Source organism: Magnolia sinica, chromosome 17 (assembly GCF_029962835.1).
Source record: "Magnolia sinica isolate HGM2019 chromosome 17, MsV1, whole genome shotgun sequence".
Taxonomy (NCBI): domain Eukaryota; kingdom Viridiplantae; phylum Streptophyta; class Magnoliopsida; order Magnoliales; family Magnoliaceae; genus Magnolia; species Magnolia sinica.
Genome location: NC_080589.1, coordinates 15,551,302 through 15,573,636, shown reverse-complemented (window position 1 = coordinate 15,573,636; position 22,335 = coordinate 15,551,302). Strand labels below are relative to the sequence as shown.

Here is a 22,335-nt window from a genome sequence, read left to right as displayed (position 1 = left end):
ATCCTGACCTTTAGATCAGTGTCCCATAAGTATACCGCCAAAAACATAAATACTACAACTGTCCACATTCAACTGAAAAGTAACCAAGATTAGCTGCTAGAATCTTCCTATCCATGGTGTGATACAATAGATAAAAGGCCTGGATTACAAACATGGACCCTACTTGTAAGCAACGGTCCACATCCAACAGGAAAAACAAAGAAAAATCTACCAATCTTAGGATTTCTAATGGGGAATGTTTTTAGGGCATGTCCTTCTTGGGACCTACCATCACCTAACAGTCCTGATGAAGGAAGTGGGCCAACCTGTAAACAACCTAAAACAACAGTTCCACTAAAATGAAAGTGTCAATTACATCAATATCAAATACAACAAGGAAAAGAAAAGAAAGAAAGAAAAAACTCACACCAATCTGCTCTTATTATTTCGGTATATCCAACAAAATCCATTTTAATCTCATTTGGCGCAATGACATCCAAACGGATAAGCGGATGGCCCACTGACGACCCTGCATTTTCCATCTTAAAAAAGGAAGAAAAAGAAGCAGCATACAATTCCAAAACGACTTCCAACTGCTTGCCATGGATCATTAACTACAGTTAACAGCTTACCTTCTACAGTGTCCCCCATATCAGCACTTTTGTGGGAATAAAAATATGAGCTGATGGGACCTGTCGACAGCCCACACAGGCCGCCACAGAAGATCGTTTCTCAGGTGAGTCTACCATTCAAAAACCACAGGCCCTCTACACATGGTAGATCATGCCTACTTCGATGAGGCTGATATGTGGGATGTTCAAGGCCACTGAGGGCCCACGGCAGTTTTTCCGGAGGAAAGAGTATGCGACATTGACCACAAACTTCTTTATGAATGATGAACTTCTCCGAGCCTTTATATATGAGTGGCCCATCACGTATGCGACGCCTGCATGCTTAGCCTCGATGAGCTCCATGAGCTCTTCTCTGACTTGTGGGTCCAAATACACTGTTTCGGGAAGTGCAAACCGCACCCGCCGCCGCTGGCTTACTTGGGGAGACTCCAGCTCGTACAAGGACTGTAGAGTCTGCAATGTGACAGACTTGCTGCTCCGCACTGAGGTGTCCTCGCTGTTGCCATCATCATAGCTTTCCGACATCACCAACCTCGTGCCAAACCTCTCGGAAGTCTGGACAACTGCCATTCTCCCGTCGATGGGTGACTCGGCGCTACCTGCATTGGCCTCCTCAGCTTCCATCTGAATGAATTCGGCAATGCTCATCACAAGATGGTTTTCGAAGTTGTCGTTGTCTTTCCGCACATCTTTGTATCCATACCTGACGATGCAGCGGTACATCCGGTAGGCCTTAGGGCCGATCCGGCCAATCAGATACCGCTCATCAGCTGACACGTATGGGACGGGGACCGACTTCACGCAGACAAAGACAAGCACCTGATGGAAAGCTGGAAGGTTGGTGACGAAGTGGGAGAATATGGCCGGGACCCCAGTGACCAGCTCTGTGTAGATGAGGCCGATTCCCGGGACCCGGACAATGCCGAGGCTGGGGCCCAGCGTGAGGATCCATTTCATGGAGACCTTGTTTTGCAAGTCGAAGAGGTACTTCTGGCGGGTCCCATAGTGCCATACATACATAACAACCATGAAAACCATGGATAGCACAAGGGGCACCCATCCGCCCTGAGGCACTTTCATGATCGAAGATGATAAATACAAGGCCTCGATCGATCCAAAGAAGACAAGGAATACAACAGCAAATAAAATATTCTTCTGCCATACGAAGATGATGACCAATGCCATCAACCATGTAGTCACAAACATTACCATCATGCATGCAATGCCTGAAAAATAAGGCATAGAGTTATAAGTACACATGGGGCGACACGTTCTTTACGCTTTAGCTAACGTCGTCAGACTCATCATCATCATCATCTAGGCTTAATTGGGTTGAGATACATGAATCATTTTCCACCATTCCACTCTATCAATGGCCAGGCTTTAGCTAGCATAGAGGCATAAATTCTGCTATGGATTTAAGCATGAATGCACATAGACATGAGATAATGTACGCATGTAAGCATGGATATATGCCCCCATACATGGGGAAAATGAAGATTGCAACCTCGAGTTTCAAACAGATTTTAATCTAGTGTATAGGGATAAATGCATATATGCATGAGAGAATGCGTGCAAGCATGAATGCTCCGATACACAAGAAAGGGATGGTTAGGATTCTCTGGAACCATATTCAATATATGGCCCATAGTTTCCAGACTCGGAAACTCAGATTGACTTGTTTAGACTCTGAGTCGAGTCATGACTTGCTCGAGTTGGGGGGTGACTTTGTGGTATTGAGCCAGCTCAGGTAGTGTCGAATCCGAGTCAAGTTGTTCGAATTGGGTTTCTTAAAACCATCTGATGGTCCGTTTTAAGTATCAACGATATTGGCCAATATATCCCACGATATATCTTGTATCCCACCCGTGCGATACGAAACGCAAAAGTAGTGGGATATATCCCACATGTTTGATCCAGTGAGCACTTCAAATTTTTGATCTTTTTTTTTTCCTTCTTCTGTAAATCATGTTAAATTGGTGAGAGAAGCTGGTTCTGAAGCTCTTGAATCAAGCTAGCAGTACAATCGACTAGCTCTCTCTCTCTCTCTCTCTCTCTCTCTCTCTCTCTCTCTCTCTCATTTCGATGCCCTAAAAATCCCTTGCAATTTTGATCAAATCCCTCTTCCACAAATCCAAACGAGGTTGAGGAATCGAAGGGATGTTTGGTTCGACGAATCAGGTGTGAAGGTGAGCGGATCGTGAAGGTGAGTGGCCTGCGGGGATCGTGAAGGTGTGCAGATCATGAAGGTGAGTGGCTTGCACGGCGAGTGCTATATGGAGGCGGACGTAGTAGACAGGGAAATAGAGGAGGGGAAGATTATAGAACGAGTAGATCAGCGTAACCGTTGGCAAGCCATCGAGAGGAAAGGAGGGAAAGGCAAGAAGGCGATCGGGAGAGGGAGAAAAACAGACTCATACCCAACGTTGTTCATCAGAGGCTACCCAGATGGGTGGTTTCCGATCAACTTCACAAGAGTTTTTGGGCGTGCCGGGGCGGTGATGGACGTTGTCCTACTTAGAGACAGGGTTTCAGGGCTCCTCAGAGGATTTGCCCTCGTGAGGATGAGCTCGGAAGAGGAGCTGGGGAGGGCAGTCCAGATGCTTCATGGCCAAAGTTTTGGTGGCAAACCATTGCTAGTCCAAAGGGCTAGGTTCGGCCCTGAAAGAATGGAGAAGAAGAAAGGCCCTGGAGATCGAAAGGCTACAAACAACAACTCGGGAAATGCAGTAATGCCTAACAGGCCAACTCTCGGAGCTCATCCCTCTCAACTCAGCGGCCAATTGTTTAAAGAGGCTTTGCTTAATCCGGGGGGATCTTCGTCTCAGATTGTTCATCAAGAGTCCCCAACCAATCTACCTCCGTACGAAGAGTACTGCACGCAGAATGGTTATGAAACCATGAAGATCCCTGATCAGCGATCATAAACATAAGCAAAGAAAGGTTGAATCGTTCCAGAAGGGAGTTACAGGATACGGTGGTGGTAAGCACTCGAGAAGGTGTCTCGATTCTGCAAGTTCGACAATGGATAGCGGAGTGCTGCGAGTTTCGCCCAGCGAACTACTCTATTAAGCCAATAGAATACAACGATTTATGGATTAAGGTTTGTTCGGGTATAAATCCGGAGCTTCTCATTATGGCAGGAGTTCTGCACCCTGATAACCTAATAGTGAAGGTTCAAAAGTGGAATATTCTGTATTTGGATTGGAAGAATTCTGGGTTCTCATCTAGGGGGTCCCGCTCGAACTTTGGTACGACGAATTCTTCATAGAAGTAGCAACCAGGATGGGCACCCTCATTGAAGTAGATCCGAAGATAAAGTTGGGGGAGGAAATGGTGGTGATCAATGCTCGGATCAGTAGAAGAAAGGGAGACCCGTAGCCGAATCATCTGCAAGTAATGGTGGAGAGCAGAGTGGTGGATCATTCGATTTAAAGAGAGACGAAGGAGGAGCTTCATCCTAGGTGGGGAGATTTCTGGAAAACGAAGGAGACGGCATCCCCTCCACCTCCAGCGAGATCGGGCTCGGTGGACGACCTTGCTCGATACTCCTCTGGAGCACGGGAACCCCTTCTCACAACTGGCACCCTTCCAGACTCTTTTGGTACACATGTCCAACCCAGATGCGAGACACACGCCCCATTCGCAGAAGACACTCATGCCCCGCGTGCGACTTACTTTCCAAGCGAGACTTGCGAGTCGCTTGGTGCGCATGCCTCCTCTCTGTGCACGACAGGTGGCGATCGTTCTGAAGACGCCTGTCTTGAGCCTTTTCATCCTCGCTTCGTCAACTCGCGTGTGATAATATCGTGTGAGCCATCTGTCCTATCCTCACGTGAGTCACGTGACTCGGCTCCTACTGGCGTGCTAATCACACGTGCAGAGACATCGGGCGCTGGAAATGTCGACATCTCTCCTTCTAAGGCGATGCGTGTCTATATGCGAGGTTCGAGAAATCTTGGATCGTCCAAAAGGCCTATCGAGAGCTCGCCATGTCGTTTGAGACCTGACGATATCTCAAATACATCGATCTCCATCCCTATAGGGACACCTGGCTTCGCGGATGTAGAACCCGTTCGATTTAATGACAGTTGTCGTAGGATCCGCGACTCAGACTCTGCCCAGAAGTTAGGCTCGGAATCAGATGGACAGATGCGGCAAATACACTTCAATCTAAACCTATCCCCCCTAGCCTAACTTCGAACGACGTCTCATTCCAGTTCCTACAGCTTTGGCTCAAAATCCGACTTCTCGCGCGATCAGAAACGGAAGGTCCCCTGCACGTCGAAAGCACTTAATGGAGAATACTCAGGTAGCAGACATCAATGAAGCCGAATTTGAATACTCCTCATGGGATTCGGACGCTGCCACATCGCCTACTTCCGGGCTTTCCTCTTCGCTCTTTGTTAGGGATGCTTTATCTGAGCAGGATCTAATCTCCTTATTCCAAGATGGGATTAGAGAAGATATCCTGGATGCTGAACCGCTACAAATTTGCACAAACAGATCTCCAGACAAGGATGGAACCTTCAAAGAGAAGATGAACGAGCACAGGGCTAGAGCGAAACTCGTTGACACCATCCATAAGAAAAAATGGGTGAGGAATGCCATCGGCCATGTGGGCAGGGCTTTAGGTCTATCTTTCGGGGACTGCCCAGAAGATTTTATAGCCCTGTTCCACTGTGTGGAATCTCACAAGAGGCCAATTTCAGATTCCAGGTCTCCTAGAAGGCGATTGTCCAAGTCATGCAGTAATAGGGAACTTCGGAGGCTTGCGGAAAGTCCAGGCTTCGACGATAAGAAAGTGTTGGGGCCGACTCTTCAGGCATCTCAGGGTAGTGTAGTGAACACATGAAGATCTTCTCGTGGAATGTGAGGGGAGTGGGCTCAAAAAAGAAGCAAAGGATTATCAAGGACTTGTGTGGGAGAAGATATCCGGATGTAATCTGTTTTCAGGAGACCAAGATCCAACATTTTGACGATCGAATTTTAAGATCGCTCTGGAAAGCTTCAAACGCAAACTGGGTGACGCTGGATGCGATCGGGACTGCTGGAGGCATCCTTATGGCATGGAAATCTGGCTAATGAACTCTGATTGATAGTTGGTCAGGGACTTTCTCGGTTTCAATTATCCTCCAAGATAAATCGTCCCCGTTTCGCTGCCTCATATCGTCGGTGTATGGCCCTACCCTGGACGCGTGTCGGCAAGATTTTTGGGAAGAATTAAGCACAAGCAGGCAGAGATTTGTGGGACCATGCTGCTTCGTAGGAGACTTCAATGTTGTCAGATATGTGGAAGAAAAATCCCACGGCCGTAGGTCGTCCCCCTTGATACGTGCCTTCTCCTCTTTGATTAACGATCAAGATTTGCTAGACCTCCCCCTTCTCGGTGTCAGATTCAGATGGACTAATGGTAGAGCAGATCCTATATTTTCTAGGTTGGACAGAATTCTGATCTCCCCAAAATGGTTGGAAGCTTTTCCTCTAGTGTCTTAGTCAGCCCTCCCTAAAACAACTTCAGACCACTGCCCGGTTCTCCTTGCGGTTGATGATCAGAATTGGGGTCCGAAACCATTCAAATTCGAATTATCTTGGACCAAAATTAAGGGCTTCTCGCAGATGATTGCTGATTGGTAGGGCGGTTTCTATGTTGAAGGCTTCGCTGGGTATAGACTATGCTACAAGCTAAGAATGTTAAGAGAAAAAATCAAGATCTAGAAGAAGTCTAAGTTCAGCAATAGGGATCTGGATACAGAAGTTTTACTGTCAAAATTACAAGCCCTCAATGCCAAAGCTGAAGTGGGTGCCAAGCCAGCTGATTTCTTGTCCAGACGCATTCACATTATTCAAGTCCTATCTGCCAGAGCTTTTGAAAAAGAAATGGAATGGAAACAAAAATCAGATGGATTCGGGGAGGGGATGGTAACACGAAAATTTTCCACGCAATGGCTAGCATGAACACCAGAAGGAATAGCATCAATAGCCTTATAGTTGACGGTAGTCGAATTGAAGACAGAGAGCTGATTACTGAAGAGGCGACTCGCTATTTCAAGGCTCAATTCCAAGGGGAGAGGTGGGATAGACCGAGGTTAGATAACCTTCACATGCCGAGTCTATCCATAGTCGATTCCAGCAATCTTGAAGCCCCTTTTACTGAGGAAGAAGTGCAGTGAGCTGTGACCTCGTTGGGCGGGGATAGGGCCCCAGGCCTGGACGGGTTCCCTATATATTTCTTTCAAATCTACTAGAATATCCTTAAGGGAGATCTTATGGAATTTTTGTTGGAATTTTATGATAGAGGCAGATTGTCGAAGGGGCTGGGGGCATCTTTCATTGCGCTCATTCCTAAAACTTCAGGAGTTGCCACTCTAAAAGACTTCAGACCCATCAGTCTGTTAGGGAGCCTATACAAAATTTTAGCTAAAGTATACTTACGATTGACAACTTGAAAAGTAAAGGCATGCAATTGCCTAATATCTGCCTCTGTTGCATGAACAATGAGGAATCTGTTGACCATCTGCTAGTCCACTGTCCGTTCATCTCCCTCATTTGGGCGGATTTTTTCAACAGATTCACATCAGCGGGTGTGTGCCGGCCTCCGCTTTTCAGATGTTGGCTTACTGGCATGGGGTCAAATTGGGTAAAAACAGAACCAGGATTGTAGAACGACAATCGTCGCAATTTGGTGGACAGTCTGGAAGGAGAGGAACGACAAATGTTTCAACAACACTCAATCTTTGCCTCAATCAGTGGGCTGTACGACGAAAAAATTTCTCATTGAATGGGCTGCTAATGTTTCCTATCTTAAGGATTTTGATTTCATGTTTTTAGGCTCTTTGTTTCTTTCTCTCTCTAGCTTTCTGCCACCTCAGCAGCCTTAATTGTATCCTTTTCTTTTCTTTTTAATATAATTCGCCTTTTAAAAAAAAAAAATTAGTTAAAGTGTTGGCTGCACATTTGAACACGGTCATAGGAAAAATCATCTCGGGTAATCAGAGCACGTTCGTCCCAGGAAGGCAGATTGTGGATTGTGCCTGCATTGCTAATGAAGTTTTGGACTCCGCCCTCAAGTCCGGCCTCAAAGCTCTAACTTGCAAGTTGGATATTGAGAAGGCATACGACCATGTCGACTGGGATTTCCTGCAGTACATGCTGAGGAGGATGGGTTTCGGCTCAAAATGGCGACAGTGGATGAGAGAATGCATCAGCTCAACCTCCTTTTCCATTCTTCTTAACGGATCCCCCAAAGGGTTCTTCAAAAGCTCTCGTGGTCTGCGACAGAGGGATCCTTTATCCCCATCTTTGTTTCTCATAATCGGTGAAGCCCTTTCCAAAATGTTGTGAAGAGAAGTAGAAGGTCTCTTCAGTGGAGTCAGCGTTAAAGGCATGCCTAACTCAATCTCCCACATTCAATATGCGGATGACACTCTCATCTTCTGCAAGGCAGATCCAGCGTTGGTGGACAACCTGAATTCCGCGATTCATTATTTTGAGGTGGTGTCAGGTCTGAAAGTGAATCTGGCCAAGTCAAAATTATTCGGCATCAATATGGAGTTCCAGGAAGTCTCAGAGTACGCTCGAATGATGGGCTATGCAGCAGCCACGTTCCTCTCCTCTTTTGTTGGGCTCCCTCTATGTTTTGGGGCGCCCCCAAAATCTGCGTGGGATAAGGTGATTAATCGCGTCGAATCCTATCTCGCCAAATGGAAGTGTCAATTTCTCTCGAGAGGCGGTCAGCTTACTCTCATAAAGGCGGTCCTGTCCAATCTTCCTGTGCATCTCATGTCCCTTTTCAGATGCCCGGCTAGCATTATGAAGATGATTGATAAGCTGCGGCGGGAGTTCTTTTGGAATGGAAAAACTGACAGAAGGAAATTCCATCTTGTCAAGTGGAAGCAGGTGTGCTGCAGCTTTAATGAAGGGGGTGTAGGTATAAGGGATCTCAAGGTGATGAATGGCGCTCTCTTGGGGAAGTGGATATGGAGGCTTGGAACTGAAAATGATAACCTATGGAATCGGATAATCAAATTTAAATATGGTACATCCATAGGGGGCTGGTGATCAGAGCCCTCTTCTACCTACAAGGCTTCAGCTATTTGGTGGGGAATCCTGTCTATGCAACAGCAGGTGCTTAAGGGGATTGGTTTTATCCCAGGGAAGGGTGATCGTGTCTGATTTTGGGAAGACATCTGGCTGGGAGATGTCCCTCTGAAAGACGACTTCCCTCAGATATTCCAGCTAGCTCCTACCAAAGATATCATGATCAACAGTTGCATTACAGTTTCTGGTGGAGAGACGGTCTGGAACGTGGATTGCAGAAGACATCTTCAAGACTTGGAGGCCTCCGAATATGTCCAGCTTCTTCAAAAACTTAAAAGTGCCAATCGGGACCGTTTAGCTGTTGATCACATCATGTGGAGGTGGGATAAATCTGGGATTTTCTCCGTGAAGTCGTTATATAGGCACCTGTCCTCGGCTACTACTATGATCCCTCCCCCATCTTCCCTCGTCTGGAAATGTGGGGCTCCCCCAAAAATTCTGGTTTTCGGCTGGTTGGTGGGGCAGAAAAAAATCTTGACGATCGACAATTTGAAAAAAAGGGGGATGCCTATAGTCAACAGATGCTTGTACTGTATGAAGGAAGAGGAAACGATCGACCATTTCCTTCTCCACTGTCTGTTCATTACTTCTATTTGGTCTGATTTTCAGCAATGCTTTAGGATAAGTTGGTGCAATCTGGGGTTCAGTTGATGCTCTTCTTTACGCGTGGTGTCAGTTTGGGCAAGGTGTTGCGGCGGTTGTGGAGAATGTCGATTTTGGCTATTTGGTGGGCCGTGTGGACAGAGAGAAACAACAGATGCTTCGACAGCATCTCAAACCCGGTGGACAAGGTTAGATCAAATGCCAAACGTTTGCTCGTTCAGTGGGCAGAAGCTGACGACAGATTCAAGGAATCTGATTTTTTCTTTCTATCGTCGTTGTAAGGTCCGCCTTCTCAGCGGACCGTTTTTCTTTCTTTCTTTTGCTGTTGTTTCCTTTTTTCCTTTCTTCTTCTTCTCCCCTTTCCCCCTTTGTTTTCTCTTTCCCCTTTTTTGAATGAAATTTCAGTAATCTTTCAAAAAAAAAATCGGTGTCAAATTGTTACAAATCCATGATTTTTCATGTTTTGCATGAAAAATCATGGATTGGAAGCTTTGATTTTGAGATTTGGAGGAGATGGGCCAAGTTGCATAAAAAATATGGAGGATAGAATTACAAACGGAGTTCATGAAAGTTGATTGAGATGGTTCAATTGCATGCAATGAAGAGTGGAGGTAGCTCTAATACGCAAGGAGCATTGATGAGGGTAGAAGGGCCTGTAAAGAGGATGAGAGGAAGGCCAAAAGAACTTGGATCAAAGTGGTGAGAAGGGATATGGAGGTTAATTTCCTTACCCATGATATGGACTTGGAAATAATTTGGCGAAACAAGATTTGTGAAGCTGGGCCCAATGCAGTTAGGACAATGCTACAAAGATGATGATATAGAAGAATAAATGCACTGCCACACGCCCACATGCGCACGCGCGCGCAAACGCACAGTCCTGTGAATATGAAAAATAGCAAAACAACTTTGAACATCAAAGATCGCAAGCAAGATAGGAACAAGGACTACGTCTATCATGCCCATGGAATAAAAGAATGAGGACCACTTACCATATGCATTTCCTAAGAAGGTTGTGTTTCGGAAACCAATTGTGACAGCCAGACAGAGAACCATGAGAATCCAATTGATTTCAGGGATGTAGATCCGACCATAGAGCCATTTCGATGTGTGGACAACCTTGACACGTGGAAAGCAACCCAATGCATGGCATTGCTTGATGATTGAAAATGTTGCTGAGATGACAGCCTGACTGGCAACAATGGCAGCAAGAGTGGCCACCACAAAAACTGGCCAAAACACAATATCTGCAAGATAACGAGAATGTGAGTAGGCATGCATGAAAAAGGAACTAAAGGAAACAGCTCATCAGCAAATATGCAGTTTGCAGACACACTGGATTCCATACATGTTGGTCCTGTGGTTCGGTGAACCAAACCGTTGAGCCAATGGCTGCAACGTGGATATGGATTACCTCAGAAACCTCCAATATCAAAACCTTAAGCTTTCAACATTTGACCATTATTTCCATTGAATGTGGACTGCCGTCATGCTTAACCATCTTCTTGTTGCGGACAAATGGAGGGCCTGGGATCATCCAATCTGATAAACTTCCAGGGCACATCTGCCCCATCAGATCAACCACCGAACCATGAGCCCCACCCATGGAAAATCCTGTGTGTCAGCAAACTGTATGTACGTTTGCTGATGACCAGAACCTATAATTTCTCTCATACAAAAAAAAAAAAAACAACAACAACAATGACAATAGTAATAAATAAAATAAGAAAAAAAATGCAACAATGCATTTTCTTTTTCTCTTAATCTTACTTGGAATGGACCCATAGAAGCACATGGGGATGTTTGAGAAATTCTTAGAAAGAAATGCAGCCTGCCCCATGTATTGTAGCACCAAACATGGGTAAATGACACAAACAAATGCAACCTGCATACAGCCAGAAAATATTAGGTTTCAACTTGTATGCTGACAGAGACATTTGAGCAGATAAAAATATGGACAGACTTTAACAACGGATACAAGACATGGAACTAAACCATAGGCCAATGCTATGCTATGATGATCAAAATCAAGAAAAACTCATGGGGTATATTTGCTCTCGACAGTGCTACCAATCATCTAAACAGGGTTAGCCTAGAGTGTCTTACAAGTTACTAGCAAATGTCATACTTGAACATTATTTTGGACTAATCCATGAGCCACACTGTGGAGGGAGCATAAGTCTAAATCATGGGTAAACTGTGGATGGAGCATATGTGTAAACCATGGCTAAATTGTGGAAGGAGCACGTCATGAAATTTCACTGATCGTTTGATCCTATCATATTGGTGGTCATCTCGTGGACGGTTAAAAGGAAAGTGTTGGCAGTCCACATTAATGCCCAATACCAGACAGGATAGTCAAATCAGCATGAATTTCTGCAGATAACTCCATCCAAAACGGAGCATGCTATTTGGACAGTGTGGATTGGCATGCACGTTGCCACACCAACAGTGGATGGTCACCTTTATTTAAGAAATGGTGGTGAACATGCATTGTAGTGTAGACGTATACAAAATCAATGGGATGGCATGAAACTGTTCAGATAAAGCATAACATCAATGGAAAAGTTTTAGGACTGTAGTAAACTTTTGACAACCAAGAAGCATGTCTGGACGTGGCTTTAGGCCGAAAAACACCACTGAATTCAACCATGCATATATAAATACAGAGGCATGCTCAAGTGGTATGACTGGTACTGGGCAAATGTGAGGCCCAGTGACGTGTTCACAGAATCCAACTGTCCATAAGATGTGTCACCTCAGAAAACCCCCAGAGCACAAAAATCAGCCTGATCCAAAACTCAGATTGGTCACAGCACAGAGAACATATTGAGAGGGAATGCCCACCATTGATTAGTGGAGGGGGGCCACCATGTTTTGTATATATAATCAAGGCTGATCAGACCCTTCATCTAGTCCAGATGAAGGGTCAGGCCAAAATTTAGGCCGTTTTTATGACTTTGGTGGGCCCCTTTGAAATTCAAGGGCAGGCATTCCCTACCAGCTCATTCCTTTACTGTGACCATCTTAATTTTTGGATCGGGATGAGTTTTGGGTCCTAAGGGGTTTCTGAGGTGACGCATCCGATAGACAAGTTGGATCATGTGAATACATCACGTAGACCACCACATTTGCCCAGTACCACCAGAAGCTTATGGTGGAACCTGTACCATTGGAGTGCGCCCCATAGATATAAATGAAGCCATAACCCTCCAATATCATAAAGATCAGCTTCACATACCCTTATGGATGTAGTAGTGAAGTGGCCAAGATCTGCAAACATAGCTTCAGTACCTGCAAATTATAGAAGCCTACATGAGACCTATTCACAAGCAACAAACTGCATTCTAGCCTCTAAGAAATGGTTTGATAAAGGCTCAAACTTCCATTCACCTGTAATACAGAGAATTATGCCACCGAGAGAAATCCATCCATCTTTTCCCGTCTCTTTAAAGAACTTGAAAATGTAATGTGGAGAGAGGGCACGGAATACTCTAGGGTTCCAATGAATGATATTATACATGCCGATGACTGCAATACTGATGAGCCAGATGATTACAATGGGTGCAAACAAGAAGGCCACCTTGTGAGTACCATAGTGCTGCAAAGCGAATAGGCCAACCAGTACAACGCAGGCAATAATTACCACCATGCCTGTGTATCAGTCAAATCAACAATGGACCTTCAAGATTATTAACATCTCAAGCACAAATAAAGAAGTTTTCCATTATCAGGAAATAGCTACGGACATTATTGACTACTTGATCATCATCAAAGCTGCTGTCTTCATCATAGCATTTTCCCAGCTCTTTGGGGTTGGCTTTAGGAGTCCTGGGTCCTGTTTCGTGAATCATCAAGATTCAAAAAAGGAATTCTCATGGTTGCTTGTTGGAAGTCTGAGAACCAGCTGCCCATTTGACATCATTACTCCTCCCTTATCTAGGCCAGGGACTGACTCATGCATCACCAACAGGCGGAGTTTCCATCTTCATAAAAGATAGAAAACGCGGATATGTAACAGTTAGCTCGAGGGCAGCCATTATTTAGGAGTAGTATATACGCATGCTCAGCCACACTGGAGTGAGTGCACTTCCATGGCACTTACCCCTCAAATAGGGCAACATGGTGTACATGTGTGAGAACCAAGCCACTCATTATACAGATCCCACAGTTTAAATGGATAACAATAACTTGGTTTAAAAAATAAAAACAGCATACAAGTTCAACCAATGAGCCAAAAAACCACAACACAAGTATCAATTTTCAACGCAACCCCCTCCTTAGCAGGATCTTTTATGTTCTCCAAGATGCATGATTAAATAAAACATTTAATCTGAAGAGATATTGCGAATATCTTTAAACACAAAAGCAAGATTCCCACAATTTGTAGTTCTCATTCAATGCCCATACTTTGACATTCTTGGAATCCTCTTCAACAATGATGCTATGAAGAAACAGGATTTAAAAATCCTTAGACTAGCACAATGTGTTGATGCCTTGTCTCCAAAATCAGGCTCATCTGACCATATAAGGTGGGTCAAATGTTTACATTGAACGTAACCAATTTTTCATAACTGTTCAAATCTTTTGTACGCATATAGTACACCTGGTGATCAGAATGGTCCACTTTCAGACAAGGCATCCACACAGTGGGGCAGTGTGAGCGCGGCCTAGGTATTGCACATGTTACATGTTGCCAGATGTGGAAGGAGAGTTGCAGAAAAGTACGCTTGGTCAAATGCACTTAGCATTGCTCAGTAAAATTACATAAAGCAAAATGAGCTACTTCAACCTTATAACCACAGAATCTTCTAAAATGTTGGACAAGGGCTCATCATCTGGACCAGTCAAGTTGCATAAACAAAGTATTTATAATTAAAAAGATGGCTGAAATATATTTCACGGTTTGTTGTTTTACATGTGAGCATTTGGATTCTTAACGCTGGCACACTCCAATAAAAAATGTGAATCGTGTACCATATTTATTATTTTATTTCAAAAGATGGATGGCATTTTCAATTAATCTAGAATTAAGTGGTGTAAGGTGTGTAATGTTGAATCACCACATCATGGTTGACAGGATACCTAAACACTAGGTGTTTCAAGCGGTGTGAAAGGCAGAATCCACCTTAAGCAGGGTTCTGCTTCCCTGCTCTTTCCAACCCATGTCACAAGATAAGATAGGGAAGATCCTGTTCTTTTACCAGCCATCATTTGACAGCAGCACATCTTGTTCACATTGGTTGAGGGCCCACGAGGAATGCCTAGAGACCTAATCCAAAGGCTAAAATTGTCATGCCTTAGCTACCAATGTAAAAAGCTGGGCCATCATCCAGCCTCTAGTATTCAGAAAGTATGTACATTGAGAATTACCTTTTTGTTTTCTTTTTCTTTCTTTCTTTCTTTCTTTCTGTTTTTTGAAATGTGTAAATTGAGCATTTAAAGTTCGACCATGATTTGGGGTTTAAGGTTCAAAGATCCAAGGCCTTGTAAAGATAGGAGTACGGATTTCAGTTTCCTAGTTCAGAATGCCATGTTTTGCTATTGGATTTGGTAAGAAGTTGATAGATCCAGGTGGTTGAAAGTTAATACTTTTCACTATACATTTTCAAGCTTTCAAAAGAGGTTCTGTATAGACCTTCCAAATCAGGCTAGCAATATCTAAGAAAGAAACAACACACAGCACAAGTGAATATAGAATTCTTTTCTTCTCTTCCTTTTCTTTTTCTTTTTTTTTTTTTTTTTTGCATCAGTACTATAAGTAAGAATTTCTGAGGAAAAAAATAGTTACCATCATCTAGGTTCTTGGCTTGAAGTTGCAGCCCCGAAATGGATGACAGAACTGTAAAGAACCAAAAGATAAGTTATATGGAAATGATGACTGGCACAACATGCTGTTTACAAAAAAACGAAGAAGCAAAGATCAAGCTAAGTTGAAAATCACTTGGTTTTGAGAACCAAAATGAAGAAACAGGGATGATTTCTTACCAGAAATTGCTGGTGTGAGAACACCATCACCTATTACCATGGAAGCACCAAACAGAACTACAAGAAGTAAAGCAGTTCTCAGCCTTTTATGTTTCTCAAGAAACCTTTTCAAAGGAGAGGGACCTACATTCCGATTCGGGTGTCCATGTCTATAATATGTAGATAGCTCTTCATCAGCTGCTTGCTGATTAGGAAGCAAGCTGAATTTCGCATGTCTACAAAGGACAGAATATAAAGCAAATGCTCCCCCTGTATACAATCACAAGGACATCATTGCAGACCTGAAAAAGAAAAAAAGAAAAAAGAAAGAAAAGAAAAGGAACTAAAGGATGCATGATAAGAAAGTCGCATGACACTCACCTTCACCATTATCATCTGCACTTAAAACGATGAAGACATACTTGAATAATGGGATCAATGTGAAAGTCCAAAATATCAAGGAAAATACACCAAATATTGCATCTTCAGTTTGGTAATGACGCAACCTCCCAGAAAACGTACTTTGGTAGACATAGAGAGGAGACGTGCTCAAGTCACCATATACTATGCCGAAACTCTGATATGCTAAAATCAGTGTCTGCTTATAACAGCTCCTCCAGTTGACCTGCATGAACATAAGCCAATGTACTCCCCATAAAAAAAATACCGACCACCTAGTTCTTGCTTAAACCATTCTTTAAACATCATCATAAGAAAAAGAAAAAACAAGGGTACGGCCCATAGTGTAGAAACACGTCACTGCATTGAGGCTCAACATCAAGCTGTCCTTGTGGCAGTATTGACATTACCCACCCATCTGCAGCACTTTATCATACTCCTATTCCACCCAAACACTTACTTTTCCAGCTGAATTAGAATTTCAACCTAGGTCATCTGGCTATGCATTAAATTGCCAGCTTGAGTGTATGGACGTGTGAAACCAAGATAAGAAAATCCGAGTCAAGTCCTGACTCTCCTGAGTCAATGTGTATGCTTGTATTCTTAATTTATCAAATATTTGGGGGGGGACCTTGACTAACAGGAGTCCTTGAGTCAACTTGCCCGAGTCAATGTTTTGCAGTGGGTAGAGTCAAGTCTGAATCTCGAGTTTGCCAGCCTTAGCAGGAATATGTGTAAAAATATATTGAGGGTAGAGATACAAGGACTAAAAAATAATCAGGCTATGGGCATCAAGATTGATTCAATAACCAGGCCTGAGTCATCTTGATTGTGGTGGCAATTCACCAGATCAAAAAAGGACCAAAATAGGATCAAAACAGACTGAAACAGAAGAAGTCAGGGCTAGTCACTTTCAGTCTCTATGCAAGTTGCAATCTCAAACTGTTGTTAAAACCATCAAGTACCCATGATACAAAGAGTCCATGAATACATCTTCCTTGTTATCCCAATTTATACATCACCCCAACAGAGGAAATGACTCCAGTATTTAGAGGAGACAATCATTAAGGATAGCTTGAATGCATTGACCAAAAGCCCATAAATGACATACAATCAATAACTAGAGCTGTACACGAACCGAGTTAGCTCAGTTAACTCGCCCGACTCGACTCGAAACTGGGTTCGAGCCGAGTCGAGCTGATTTTTTGAGCTCGAAATTTTCCGAGCTAAACCAAGCTTGACCCAACTCGGCTTGGAACTACTCGAACTTGACTCGGTTTGAATCGATTAGACTCGGATCGGGTTCACTTAATATAAATCTTTTGTCAATATTTATATATTTAAATAAATTATATATTATATATTAAATACTATATATATTAAAAACCCTAAAACTTAAACTCAAACTCAACTCGTACGCTCGAACTCAAACTCAACTCAAAAGATTGCGCTCGGCTCAAGATAGCCCGAGCTGCTGACCGAGCCGAGCTGAGCTGACTAATCAAGCTCGAAGACCGAGCCAAGCCGAGTTCAAGCTGAGGTAGCCTGCTGGCCGAGCCGAGCCGAGCTGGGCCAAGCTCGACTCGGTTTGACTTGTGTACAACTCTATCAATAACTACTAGGACTCACATCAATGACTTGCTAGATGTAGGTAAAATATGGATAGTTCCACAACAAGTAATTGACAAATAAAGCAATTTGATTACAAGAAGTCTAAATGCCATAGGATTAGTAATTAGGATGCCCTCATCTATCATATTGTCTCATTCAACTCAAGGAGAGAGCCCATTATCTCATTGTCCTACAGGAAATTGCGACGAATAAGGTCATCAACATATGCCAAGAGATTGTGTATCCAAATGAGATGTCACCAAGCTCATCGCTACCAAAAAGCCAAGTGAAGATATGACGAGTTCGAATAATTATTTACTACCTCAATGTACCTCGCGACCAATCACACAGGAAATACTCTCCACATATGGGTGTAGAATGGATGCATGATTATTGTCTTGTTCCCAAAGGAGAGGAAGCAAAGGAAATGGAGATGAAACACCATAGACCAACAAGCCTTTGCAAGACCACAATGAATGCAGGAACCCATGAATAAGCCCACATAATTATCATTATCAATGGGCTTTTTATGCTAAAATGGATAGAGAAGTCAAAAGCCCACCATCAAATCATTAAAATGTAATGTTTTGCTAAAGTAAGCGAGAAAATCAAGCCACACGCACACACCAAAATAAAATAAAAAATAAAAAATAATCCATTTTTACACCAGTTTTGAAGTAAACTACATAACCACGGTTGTAGCATGAAGTTACAAGTGAAGGGATGTGGTCAACAGCCATTTATAGTCTGAAGGAATTTGGGAATTTCATCATTAACCACATCGAGGAACTTATGATGCTTGGCCCAAAGTGCGTCCTTGACCTTGAGTTTGTACAAGTGGGATGCATAATTCAGTGATCTAAACACGTAATCTGATGGTCCCCATCATGGATGGACCATGCACCAAAAACCTCTGGATAGAAACCTTTGGTGCTTTTCCATTGTATGTGGACCATCGCAATGTTCTCTTAACCATCAATTAGCAGGCCATAGATCAGAGTTCTTAGGGGCAACATCCATCCACGACACTGCCCATTAAGATGAAATTGTTGTATCATCATACTACAGACCCTACTTGTATGAACTTTCATTGCAAGGATATAGACATACCTTGGGCCAACAATTAAATGACTCCTCTAAGTATCGTGATCATCATCAGAGTCTTGACCTAACTATTGCTTGCCAAAAGTTTTACAAACTACCCACCCAACTAACACCAACTACCCTCCTTAACTGGGTTAGGGAGCAGCTAGAGAATCACCTCCAGGTTAGATCCACCTCATATATTTTATTTATATTTAGCACACATCATATGTTCAGATTCATGTTGGAAGTTAAGACATAAGTTTGATTAGGCTGCAAACCTGACGCAACCCTCCTTTATTCGGGCTTGGGACCAGCAATGACAGCACATGACTCCCACAAGCCACAGGCGCAATGAACACAAAGATAGATTTATGGAGGAGTTCCTTAGAATCTAAAGGATTTAAAATTTGTCAAACAAAAGGAGAGTATATGGAGTGCAATTTTGGTAACAATAGGAGTTGGAATGAGGAATAGGTTAAGACTGTTGACCAAAAAGTTTCCCAAAACAACCACTTTTGATATCTTGGGTCGATAATTCATGAGAGTGGAGAGATTGAAAAGGATGTTGCCCATAAAATTCAAGCGGGGTGGAAGAAATGGGGATATGCATCTGGAGTTTCATGTGATTGCCGTATACTACTCAAACTGAAAGGAAATTTTTATAGGGTAGCTGTAAGACCAGCCCTGCATTATGGGACAAAATGTTGGGTAGTTTTGTTCATAGGATGAGTGTTGCTGAAATGAGGATATTGAAATAGATGAGCGGCCAAACAAGGAAGGAGAGAATTAGAAATAAATGCATTTGGGGAAGGAGAAGCACCAATAGGTGACAAGATGAGGGAAAGTAGACTTAAATGATTTGGTCCCATGCGGCAGAGACCAAAAACTGTGTCGGTTACGAGCTAGTTGGTACAAGAAGACTCTAAAAGGAAAAGGGGAAGGCCCAAAAGGATGTGGGTGGAGGTAGTAAGAAAAGACTTGACATTTGACAACCTATGGCCTAACTGAAGTTACGGCCCTTGATAGAGTGGAATGGCAGAAAACAATTCATGTGGCCAGCACCCAATAGTTGGGATAAGGCCTAGATGATGATGATATGATATGATGATGAAATTTAACAAACATCACACACACAATATATATGTATTACTTAACATCTTATATATGATGTGGTAATTAAACCCTGAATGAGAGGATAAAATAAAGAAGAACGTTTGGTTTTGAACCCTTTTATTTGGGGTGCTGAGTATCTACTCAGAATTAGTACGCAGTTTGGGTTGGGAAAAACACAGCAAACTAACTAAAATTCTTGAAACAATTTCTACCATAGACTTCATCAAAGTGAATTCATAATCCGCGGGGTCCACCAGTTAGGCCATGTCTGTGGAAGATTGGAACCACTAAAGAGGAAGGTCACACTCTGATTGAAATCCTTCCCTTCATCATGAAAGCATGAGCTGTAATGTTAGAAGCATAATTTGCTCTGGTAAATTTTCAGGTGAATGATACTCTGCAAAGTACGACTGCTGATATGCAGCCACCAATAAATTACTTAGAAGTTGCTTGTCCAAATTACAAATCCCAGTTTAGAATTTAATGTATCATGAAACAAAACATGCTTACTTGATTATCTGAGTATCGGATTGGAGGACATTTATTGGATGGTTAAAATGAAAAGTATCCAATAGTCCTATTTCAACAAACAAGTGTCTATGAATCAGAGGTTAGGAATGTTCAACCAATCTGGTTTTGGAACTGTGACTTCACAACAGTGGGTTCCATAATTTAGTTCGTTTAACGGAGTGATCATATCCACATGTACGATTTCTTAGTGGCCACATATCAACTGTCACCCTCTGCCAGAGTATCAAATAATTCACCAAATTTCAGAGGCCAGCCTACCAGCCGGCAGGCAAGGGAACTACTTAAGTGAATTCATATTCCACCAGTTAACCATGTCATCAGGTAATCGGAGCTATTCAATACGTAGGCCCAACTAAAAACACCCTCAATATTCAATCCACCAACTTCGAAAATCATAGAAGAGTCAACAGGTTTACATTCAAGTCCATCTTTCGACTGGCGGACATCATTCTTTAAATGAAAAGAGGACCATCCATTGTAGGCCCTACATCTTGAAGTGGATCTTATACCACTGTCGATCCATATTAGCCCAATGGCAGACTGCAATTTCACTTCAGTAGTCCGCGGACTACCCTCCATTCCCCGAAAATCATTCTCATCCAGGGTTAGACGAATACAAATCAAGTTCATTCTCTTTTCAATTTCTACAAAATCTTTCAAAAATAAATTACAAAAAAAAATAAAATAATAATAATAATAATAATAATAAACGTAAAAATAAAAAATAAAAATAAAAATTCAAGATTTTAGGAAAACAAAAGCAAAAGAAAGTAGGGTTTCGATTTCTTCCTTTTTCTGTTTTTGGCGGGTACCTGTTCTTCATTAGATCGAGTTTCTGAAACTCCTTCTCTCTCGCGGTCCATGGCGGAAGGAGCTCCTGCGAGCTACTATATACACGCGTATGAAATCTTTTGCTACGAGAATGGGACAAGTTGCGGATCGTCAATCATCGCCATGAGATGAGAGAGAGAGAGAGAGAGAGAGAGAGAGAGAGTTGTAGAAATGAAGAATGAATCGGACTCGCCAACGGGTTCGGGTATTTCGTCATGGGGACGGGTTTTGGTGTCCCGCGGCGACAGAAAGTCTGCGTTCTCCGCAGAGTGGAAATTCGGTGGAATGATATGGACCGTCCGTCTGGATGGAGGCCGGATAGATGGACCATCGGTATGAAATTATGCTGCAAAATCCCACGTCTGTATTGCGAACAAATGGATTGGGGGATCGCGGCCGTCCAATTAGCGGGCCTGGATGTCACCTGATTCGGGGAGGTGGTATATGTGAGGAATGATTACGTACGTACGAATTATAATTTTATATGTTGGAGCTGCGTGGGGCCCACTGTGATGTTTGAGTGTCATCCAAACCGTTCATTTTATAGGGCATCCAAACCTAATAGATAAGTCGGGTGGGCCACACCAAAGGGGGAAATTGGGGACAGTGGGGAGGGTGACGCCCACCGTTGCAGCTTTCTGATGGATTGTGAGGTCCATGGTGTTGTTTATAGGCCATCCAAGCCAGAAATTACGTACCAGGATGAACGGATACAGCAAAACTCATCTTTTTTTAAGATTCAAGTGGGCCACACCACGTGAATATATAGGTTTAAGGAGTGGTTGTAGATTTCTCACGTTGGTTTATCCAACGTAAGTTTTGATAGGGAAATTCCTAAGATGAACGGTGAAAATACGATGAATCACGAGATTAACAGTTTAGATTCGACCTAAACGTCATTTATGGGCCCCACACCGCTCGAGCGTAAGGTTATTACGGTACGTTCGAACGGATGTAACCATTCGTCGTACGGTGCTCGGGGATGCGGATTCGTCCTATCCCGCCCGACTCTAGCCGCGAACGGGCAGTTCTGTGGGCGGGCCCACCGTGATGTATCTGTACATCCAATCCGTCCATTGGATCATTTTAAGGCATGAGAACAAATATGCGACAGATCCAACGCCCAAGTAGACCACACCAAATAAGAAGCTTGGTTGCATTAAATGCACGAAGCATTAAATGCAAGAGTCATTTTGGTGTGATCCATTTGACCGTTGGATATGCCTATTTTTGTGCTCATGCCTAAGATAATGATATGAGATAAGGAATGTACGGCTTGGATTTACAGATAGGTGATCCACGGCGGTGTTAGGACGGAATCCGCGTCCGGTGCTCGGATGGTACATCGCTTCCGTGTCCCTCGGGTTTTCAGTTTGTAAAAGTGGGCCTGTTGTTAACTGATCCAAACCGTTGAAGATACGGGCGTCTCTGTAAATGGTCCATTAATTAACACCAAAAATACCCTAAAACTTTCAATAGGTCG

At 43.2% G+C, this 22,335-nt stretch overlaps 1 protein-coding gene across 1 annotated transcript; it reads right to left on the bottom strand.

The window, feature by feature from the left end:
* Window positions 1-395: 395 nt before the first annotated feature.
* Window positions 396-21,100, bottom strand: LOC131231984 (potassium transporter 7-like). Its single transcript, XM_058228403.1, has 9 exons — window positions 20,834-21,100; window positions 15,663-15,906; window positions 15,303-15,551; window positions 15,106-15,156; window positions 12,708-12,968; window positions 12,556-12,608; window positions 11,085-11,199; window positions 10,307-10,561; window positions 396-1,837 (listed from the first exon to the last, which is right to left on the bottom strand). The coding sequence occupies exons 1-9, from the start codon at window positions 20,882-20,884 to the stop codon at window positions 747-749; spliced, it is 2,370 nt and encodes a 789-aa protein (XP_058084386.1). The 5' UTR covers window positions 20,885-21,100; the 3' UTR covers window positions 396-746.
* Between the last annotated feature and the right edge of the window lie 1,235 nt (window positions 21,101-22,335).